This window comes from Vigna unguiculata, chromosome 11 (assembly GCF_037176805.1).
Source record: "Vigna unguiculata cultivar grain cowpea cultivar isolate G323 ecotype 2 chromosome 11, ASM3717680v1, whole genome shotgun sequence".
Taxonomy (NCBI): domain Eukaryota; kingdom Viridiplantae; phylum Streptophyta; class Magnoliopsida; order Fabales; family Fabaceae; genus Vigna; species Vigna unguiculata.
Window position 1 is genome coordinate 1,921,587 of NC_140802.1, and position 9,616 is coordinate 1,931,202.

At 29.7% G+C, this 9,616-nt stretch overlaps 1 protein-coding gene across 2 annotated transcripts; it reads right to left on the reverse strand.

Moving 5' to 3' along the window:
- Nucleotides 1-313: 313 nt before the first annotated feature.
- Nucleotides 314-9,270, reverse strand: LOC114170587 (uncharacterized). 2 transcript variants are annotated; one of them, XM_085669054.1, is made up of 3 exons: nt 9,107-9,270; nt 7,539-8,227; nt 323-1,205 (listed from the first exon to the last, which is right to left on the reverse strand). In XM_085669054.1, exons 1-3 carry the CDS (start codon nt 9,201-9,203, stop codon nt 510-512), a joined length of 1,482 nt encoding a protein of 493 aa, XP_085525180.1. In that variant the 5' UTR covers nt 9,204-9,270; the 3' UTR covers nt 323-509. The 2 variants fall into 2 exon arrangements, with proteins under 2 accessions (XP_027911897.2, XP_085525180.1); XM_028056096.2 differs by lacking the exons at nt 7,539-8,227; nt 9,107-9,270 and adding an exon at nt 1,462-1,615 and having other exon boundaries at nt 314-1,303.
- Between the last annotated feature and the right edge of the window lie 346 nt (nt 9,271-9,616).

Sequence of the window (9,616 nt, forward strand, 5' to 3'; positions counted from 1 at the left end):
ATGGTTGAAATTGAATCCAATGGTTTTAAAGTTCATTAAAAAATTATTTAACCCTTTTCATCTAACTAGGCTTGTTTGAAGAAAAGGGTTTAAAAACAAAATGATTGCAATCTACAACCAACCTAAGACCTAATTTAGTGTTATTTCGTTGTAATATTATAAGTGCTCTAATTAAGATTATAAATTCAATTTGTAGAATTTAAGTCTTGTGTAAAAATAGTTATATTTCTTCAAACAAAATTAAAATTAGATATCTCAACTCTTCAATATGTCAAATGGAAATACTAATTAAATAAAAAAATGCAAAATAAAATAAGTAACATTTGTTATTTTAACATAATATGGAGAATTTCATTAATGAAAAACATCAAGTACATATATATTTGGAATCGAGTACACAAGACGGGTACCAAAGGATTATCCAAATTATGATTGAGGTTGAATCAAACATGGTGTCACATATATAAAACCATTATCCTTATATTTTGAAGAGGTAGAGTGTTCTCATTTTAAGGAGATGGAATTGGCTTCTGAATAGGCAATTTGGGTAGAAATGGTTTCTTGAATTTGGGATCAAATGGTAGTTTAGGAATAGACTTCTTGAAGAAAGGCTTTGGTTTTAAGAATTCCTCTGACTCAATGGTGGGAATAGGGTTTTTCACAGCAAATGGTTTAGGAATTGGCTTAACAAATGGTTCCGGAACAGGTTTAAGGACAGGAATTGGCTTAACAATTGGCTTTGGAATAGGTTTAAGAATAGGAATAGGCTTAACAAATGGTTTTGGAACAGGTTTAAGAATAGGAATTGGCTTAACAATGGGAATTACCTTTGGAACAGGTTTAACAATAGGAATTGGCTTAACAATGGGAACTAGCTTGGGAACAGGTTTAAGAATAGGAATTGGCTTAACAATGGGAACTACTTTTGGAACAGGTTTAATAATAGGAATTGGCTTAACAACAGGAATTATCTTTGGAACAGGTTTAAGAATAGGAATTGGCTTAACAACAGGAATTATCTTTGGTACTGGCTTAACTATGGGAATAGGTTTTGGGAAAATACCTTTAAATTTTGCTTCTTCACTGGGAATTGGCTTAATATCTGGAATTGGTTTTGGTGTAGGTTTCTTGTAAAAAGGAATAGGAATAGGTTTAATGAGAGGAACTGGCTTTGGAATAGGTTTAGCAAATGGAATTGGTTTAGGAAACAATCCTTTGAACTTTGATTCTTCATCGTCTCCTTCTACATTTACTTTTCCTAATTCTTCATTCACAACCTTCCCATCCTTGTTCACTTCATTGCCTGCACAAAAAGTGCAGTTATTAAATAGCAGAAATGAACACAATACACAAAATGAATGAAGTTCATCAGGGATCAGTCTCTAGTTGAATACATTTTGAAAACTTACTAAGAAAAACCTCATACATATGAAAGCTTGAAAAAGAATAATAAGCACAAACCTGAAATTTGAGATGTGGAAAGAACAGAACCTAAGTTGGCAAGTAGCAACAAGCAGAAGCACAAGAGTGCAGAGTAGAGAGAAGAACCCTTTCTCATCGTTAAAACAAGTAATGGAAGCTAAAAGGAGAAATGTTTGAAGGCTTGAGTCACAAGTTGATGCATAATCACATTATTTATAATGCCTAGCTTTCATGATTTTTCTTAACAGCACTTAGAACCTTGGAGTTGATTCCTCATTAGTCATTACATGCTTTGAAATATGCTCCGAAATTATAGATTTTGTTAATTAGGATCATAATGTGGGTGGTTGCAGCTTTGACGTTTGTTTAGAGTGGTCAAATAGTGTTTTAACACCTTTGTTTTTGGTGTGATAATGATAGATTCTCTCTTCAATAAGTGAGCCTGAGAAAGATGTTTCATAAATCAACCATAATAATGCAATCATAATAATCCAACGTAGTATTTTTCTTGCTATCAACTTTTTTGGCATTCAGCATTTGTCTTCTCCAAAGAATGAAAAAGAAAAGAAAGACCTAATTTGGAGTCTCATTTAGGAGAGCATCCATGAATTATGACAGCAGCAACAACAACGGTGTTAAACACTTTTGACCTCTCTAAACATATGACAAATATGAAGAGTTTGAAAAACCAAGTATTCAAAGACATGATCAAGAAGCAAAATTCAAAGGATTTTTACACAGAGATACACCACATTTCAATCTCAATAATGATTGCATGATCCTTTCGTACCCTTCTTGTGTACTAGATTTTGGAATACATGTAATTAACATTTCTCCTTAATGAAGTTCTTAATATTACCGTCTGTAAGATTGATAACATGTATTGAAGTAACAAATGGTACTGAATTTTGTTAAAAGTATCTGTTTTCAATTGGTTTTTGCATTTTACCTCCATGATATATATATGATATTTAGTTAAGGGTGTTCATAAGTCATTGTCTTTTTTTCATCAGAATAGATAAAGAATTGATTTCAATGTAAACATTCATTTTTTTTATTTCTAATATTTAATGTGAGATAATAAAAACGAATGTTATTTCTTATTTTTATTTAATGTGAGATGATAAAAAATAATGTTTATATTGAAAGTGATTTTTTTTGTCTATTTTAATATCAAAGTCCAAGAGTATTTATTAACACAAATTCAAACATGTGAATTAACTCAACCAAAAAAATATTCAATTTGATTTTCATCAATCCTGATATCCGTCGATAAAACTGTTAGTAAAATGATCGATTAAATCTGATGAGATTACTTTATATATTAAGGAAGGGGTAGAAGAGAAGAGAAGAAGAGGAGGAAGAAACGCAAAAGCGACAAAGACACAAACAATGGTTATGTGGCAACACGTCCACAATGGTAACAACCATAGTTGAAAGAGGAGGAAAAAGATGAAAAGGGAAGATGAAGAGAAAAAGGAAGAGTTAGTGACAACAATGGATGCAACAACAGTGAAGTGGGAGGAAAGCGAGAAGGAGTGGAGAAACAAAAATAAATGAAAAATAAGAGGAAAAGGAAAAAGAAAAAAAAATACCAAATTATAACATTTACAATTAATTTGATCGATGTCAAAATTTTTCAGTAATTACTATCGAATATTTATGGATGAATTTGTAGTCAATTAATAATCACTAACAAATTTTGCATCCGTCATTAAAATTAATCGATAACTATTTTATTAATAAATTTTTGATCATCAATAAATTAAACAGTCAAATCTTATGAAATTATTTTATATATTAATAGAAGATGAGGAGACGTGAGAGCAACAGAGACCCGGCGACGATAATGATGTGAATAAACAACAGTAACAATCAAGGTCAAAAGAGAAAAACAGAAGAAGAAGAAAGATAATATATATATATATATATATATATATATATATATATATGTATATATGTGTGTGTGTGACGGCATGTTTATGAATAGTTTCAATGACACCAACAGATTTTTATATTGAATTTTCTGATTTCTTATATGGTTGTGTTACCATTTAGTTAAGGGCGATAATATATAAAAACTATGTTTTCTACGCTATACCTATTCAACAATAATAAATGATATTTGTATTTTAAAATATAAAATAAATTAAAATATAAGAAATAGGAAAGTAAAAAATATTAGTTTATTATTAGATGTTATAAAAGTGTAAAAAAATGGAAGGTTCTGTGTTTATAATTTTCTTTTAATTAATTAGTTTGGGGTGATTGAATTTTGTTGATGGAATACAAAAGATATTATTTGATTGAATTTTGTTTAGCAGTGAAAGGATCGGTCCCATTTGTTGATGCCTCGTGAGTAATGAAGTAGGAGGGACTTCACTATCATAGTTAGATGAGTTAAAAAATTTAGTTGACCTTTTTTTAAAATGTTATTTTTTATTTTAATATATATATATATATATATATATATATATATATATATATATTATACTTTTAATTATATATTTTTTAAAAAAATATTTAATTATTTAATTTATATCTCTAATCAAAAGTGTACTTATCAGCACTGTTTAAGTATGAAATCAAACGATTTCAAGAACTTTTTGTGTCGGTTTTCTCTTCTCTCCTTTTCAAACTCTTCTTGAATCTTTTTGTTATGTGAACTCCGAAGATGGGATACTTATAAACATTTCGACATTTAAGTAATGATTCCATATGAGACATATGTATTAAAGCGAGTTACACACGTGAACTACATAAAGCTCATTTAATTAGCAACAAGTATAGAATTTTACTATCTTAACTTTAACTTTTGAAATGTTGTCAAAAATATACTTTAACAAGTTACTTGAAGCTGTCAACGTGCAGTCATAGATTTAAATCATTGTCTACATAATATTGTTGAAAATAATCAACCTAGGAAAAACATTCATTATAACAGTGATATTATTCGATATGTGATGCAAGAATAAATACCTAATTAGTATATAACCTATTTCTTTATTTTAATAAGAAAAATATGGATTTTTCCTTTAGCTACTCTTAAGTTAAGAGCATCTCCAGTCACATATTTAAGTTATTGGGAATGTATTTTGGCCACTAAAATTATTTGGTTTGTTTTATTATGAACAAATTATGAATGAAAGAGAAGCATTCGGTGGACATTTTCATATTAATTTTCAATGGAAAGAATCTCTACCCCACTTCTCATATCACTTATTTTCGAACAGTGACCTTCGGTGCTAATTTTTTTTTCTTTATAAATAAATAATATGTTTGTAGTTTTTAAATTTAGGATTGAAATTTGTTCTTCTTCCAAATTTTGATACATCTTAATCTTCAAATTTTTAGAATAAATAGATATAATTCCTTTAATCCAACGGTTGTTAATTTTTTTTTTACATGTCATGATAAACGATGTTTCAATGATATTTAACAAGAATATATCAAATAATGTAAACAGCTCAAACACTAGTCTGAAACGTCATTTAACATATTAAAAATCATCGCAATTGAATTAGAAAGACTTTAGCTATTCAATTTTCAAGTTTGAAGACTAAACTATATTAAAATTTAGGATAGAAACGAATTTTATTTCAGCATTAAAGTTTAGAAATTAAAAACTTATATTTAACTTTCTTTTACGGACAATAACAAATATAAATCGAAAGAGAATGATAAAATTGTCAACATTCTTATACAAAAGCCAAAAAAAAAAATATAAAAAATAAAAAATAAATTGAAAGAGAGTGTTTGTGTGACAGAAACAGAAAGCTACTCTTCGAATTTTAGTTTTTTGTGCAGTTGATTTCATTGATTGTGTCTAACCTATGTTTTTACAGACATATACATAAAGATTAGAGTGATTGTAATCAAACTTACAACTATAAGTACAAACATCGTCTTCCTATTATCAATCACTCACTATTAACAAAAGAAAATACATTAAAAAATCTTTTTCTTATTTGTAAAAGATTTATTGAAAAGAAGCATTTGAGATCCCTATACATTAAAAAGTATACATAAATTACATAGAAGTTCTAAATCTATCTATGTAATGCGGCTCCACTCAAGGAATTCGTTTGTCGGGTTATAATATATTACATCTGTCATTATATAAGAATAAAGACCTATAATATTTGGGTTAAAAGTGATGTTAAATATTTTAGGGGAAATCTAGAATCATAGAAATGGGATAATTTTCAAGCATAGGAAAGTTGATCCTATAGAAATCTTTAGTTTTGCTCAAGTGGCAGCTTGGGTGTGGATGAAACACAAGATTCCAGCTGTGAAGTTCTCTTATAGTGAATGGTACATATCGCCTATAACTTGCTTAAAATCTCTGTGACATGATAATGTTGTGTGCCTATGTGTAATAGGAAAGAAAGTGTAGGGTCTTCAAGTAAAGGATTGAAGGAGATTCATATATATGATAGAAGGACTTTTTAAAGAGGACGAAGGTAATATAAACCAATATCAAGGCTGGAACTGCAGAAGATAGATTGGAAGGTGTCAATGGTTGCGGTATGCATGGCCGGAAGGCTGCTCATCAGGAATGAATTACAATATATGAGCCAACTGTTCGAGGAGGAGGCTCACAGTGGAGCCACTGTCAATGGAAAATACTTCTTCCTTCTATAAGAAATACCTATGATAGCAATTAAAATGTGGTTCAGCTGGGTTTGTAGGAAGTATTAAGCTTAAATAAAGGGATGATTACATATTGCTCTCCTTTTATGATTGTAAATCAAGTTCTGGTTAAAAATTCTATTTGCTGGAGATGCAAATTTATGATTGAGAATCACAAAGATAGTACATGTAGGTTTGGTTTAGGCTGAAAATTATGTTTTGTTGTACATATAAAACTATGTAAGAGCATCATTTTGTTCATAATTGTTTGTATAAGGGTTAGAACACCCCTTAAGTGCTCTCTTTAATTTAATTTAATTCTTTGTTGATAAAAAAAAAATTTATATGCGTAAAACCAATGTCATATATATAGAATCACAATCTCTCGATGACTATAATTATATATGAAAAATATATAATTCCAACAATATGAATGTTTATAAATTAGACTACCCCAAATATTTCATTTATCAATATGTTATTTTTATCAGTAAAGAATAATAGCTATAATCAAGCATGGGTGTATTTCATGTGCTTATTAAAAGAAAAAGCCTATTTAGATATGGATGACAATAGAAAATTTTCTGTACAATTGACTGAGAATTCCTTCATCATTGATGCCATTATATATTTAAAAAAACACACACAAAAAATATATTGTGCATTCAGAGATATTATGACTTATATTACGATTGTTTTCGATTTATATACTCTATATGTGAGCAGATTTCATTCTGCATTACTTAACCCAGATAATTGTTTTCCACCTTCAACATATCACAAAGAAAGCATTTGATTACTCTACATCTTCAAAACAATTCAGAGAGTGAAGTTATAAATTAAGTGCATTTGTTTTTTTTTTTTTAATATTTTTTCATGTACTGACAAATAATCAATGGTTTTTGGTATAGCTTAGTTAAAAGTCCATAGTTATGTCTAACCTGACTTTATTTAGAAGTTATAAATTAATATCCAACCCTTAAGTTAATACAATTTAATTTTAAAATAACAAATTATTAAGTTAGTTTAATTTTAAAGTGTTAAAGTGATGGATTGCTGCAATTTTTTAATGGCACATGATCAAGATGAAAAGGGAATCACAAAAAATATGAAAAGGAGATACAAATATCATTTAAGCCAAAAATAGAGAAATATATTATTTCTATTCTTGGAATAATACACATAACTGATATACAACATTATTGAAACAATTGCATTTACTGCATATAATAATATTCTAGCACACTGCACAACATGGGTGGGATAGGGTTTTTGCAGAAACGCCATTGATTTCTTAGAACAGGCGTGACCATAATGGAAATAATAGAATGGATAACATTTTCTAAACCATGGTATGGTTTCACAGAATAAAGATTCTATGATCTTATGTGGTGTGGTTTCTCAAATTTGGAGTGAAAGTGGAAACTTATAACTAGGGTTTTTGAAGGCTTAAAAAATCATCACTATGGTTTTCAAGGGATGTGTTTTGGAATAGGTTTGAAAAATGGAATTGGTTTAGGAATGGGTTTAAAAATAGGAATAGGTTTAACAAAAGGAACCGGTTTTGGCACAGGTTTGATAATTGGAAATGGTGTTGGAACTGGCTTGAAAACAGGAATTGGCTTATAAAAAGGTACCGGTTTTGGAATTGGCTTAATCACTGGAATTGGGGTTGGAACTGGTTTGAACACTGGAACTGGCTTATAAATTGGAACTGGCTTATAAACCGGCTTTGGAATTGGCTTATAAACCGGAACTGGAACTGGTTTAGGCTTGTAAACCGGAATTGGATGAGGCTTGTAAACCGGAATTGGATGAGGCTTGTAAACCGGAACTGGTTTAGGATGAGGCTTGTAAACCGGAATTGGATGAGGCTTGTAAACCGGAACTGGTTTAGGATGAGGCTTGTAAACAGGAACTGGAACTGGTTTAGGCTTGTAAACCGGAACTGGTTTAGGATGAGGCTTGTAAACCGGAACTGGAACTGGTTTAGGGTAAGGCTTGTAAACCGGTTTTACAAATGGAATTGGTTTTGGAACCGGTTTAAAAAATGGTTTCTTGAAGAGTGGTTTGTGATGGTGAAAAAGGAACTTTTCGTCTTCATAGTGTTCATTTAGGGTTGTTTTTGTCAGCTCTTCACTTCCAAGATTCCCATTTGTGTTAACTTCAGTCCCTGAAATAATCGATTTAAATGAAAATAAGTTAAATATTCAATGAAGTGTCATGATATAATGAAAAAATAATACATTAAAAAAATCACTCAGGAACTATATGATTAAATTTATATCACAAAGTAAACAAGATCAGTAAGGAAAAAAAAATTGAATTTGTAAACTGTTATGAAAGTAGGACCAGTTTTTCTCTATGATCACATGCATGCTGGTGCAAAATTAAATTGAATGGTTCGTGACAATAATGAATATAATATCAGTTAATGTATTCAGGTAGTTTTAATTTTCATTTACTGAATGTATACATAAAAAAAGAAGCAATTACTTGGTAAAAAAAAGTAATATATCTGATGTTTAGAATATAAAATGTATTTAATTCAACAATATAGGTTCAATTGCATTAAGATTAACATAATAATCAAATACTATAACACTTTTTTCAACAAAAAGAGTTTCTATATTTTGAATTTGTTAACCAGTATAAGTACTGATTAACATTTGTAATACAAAGAAAGTACAAATATTTTTAAATTATTCATGAGAAAATTAAGAATGTATATGATTTATTACAATGCTAACTATTATCGATGTTGTTACCAGGTTTGGTCGATCAATTTTCAAAATGAATTGACTTGATTATTGACGTGTGACCGAATTTTGAATAATTAAGAGAAAAAAGTTTATCTATAAAGACTCTTTGACGATCAAGTCAATAAGAGATTTTGGATAAATATTTGCAGATAGACTTTTCCTCGTGGTGATTCAGAGCTCGGTTACACATCAATGATCATATTAGTCCTCAGCCAAACCCGATAAGAACAATTGATTATTGATGAACTACGTATGATGAATATTATCACAGAAAAGGAAAAACCAGGAACCTGAAACTTCAGCTGTTGCCGCAGCAGTAACAACATAGCAGAAGGTGATAACAAGCCCAAGACGCAAAATTGCGTTTAGCAGAGAATGTTTTCCCATTGAGCCACACCACGTTGTGCCAATGAATGCTGAAAATGGAAAATGGTGTGAAGGCTTGAGTTACACTTGCCCCATACCTGCATTATTTATAATACCTGGTTTGGTTTCACTCTGCATTAAATGATTATTATTTACTACACTTCTTCATATCTGTGATTAACACAATGCAACAAAGTTGTTGATTTGACTTTTATATCTCTTGAGACAAGATCATGAGAAAATGTGGTTGAGAAAGAAAACCCTAATAATAAAGTGACTGATTAGGTTTTCAATCATCAACTATGTACCAATTAATTACGTTGTATAAAGAAATTGACATGGTGCATTAAGTGTTGAACTGCATTTTTGTGTGTGAATAAAGAATTTGGATTCTCTGTTGGATTTTTTTGTGTTGTTTCACTATTGTGTCTCTA

Bases quoted from the DNA above. Each gene is read 5' to 3' on its own strand.
- LOC114170587 (XM_085669054.1), bottom strand. From the start codon at position 9,203: ATGGGAAAACATTCTCTGCTAAACGCAATTTTGCGTCTTGGGCTTGTT. The intron at 8,228-9,106 runs GTTCCTGGTTTT...CGATTATTTCAG, and splicing joins GGCAACAGCTGAAGTTTCAG to GGACTGAAGTTAACACAAAT. The intron at 1,206-7,538 runs CACATCCCTTGA...AAAGGATTGTTT, and splicing joins TTTTCAAACCTATTCCAAAA to CCTAAACCAATTCCATTTGC.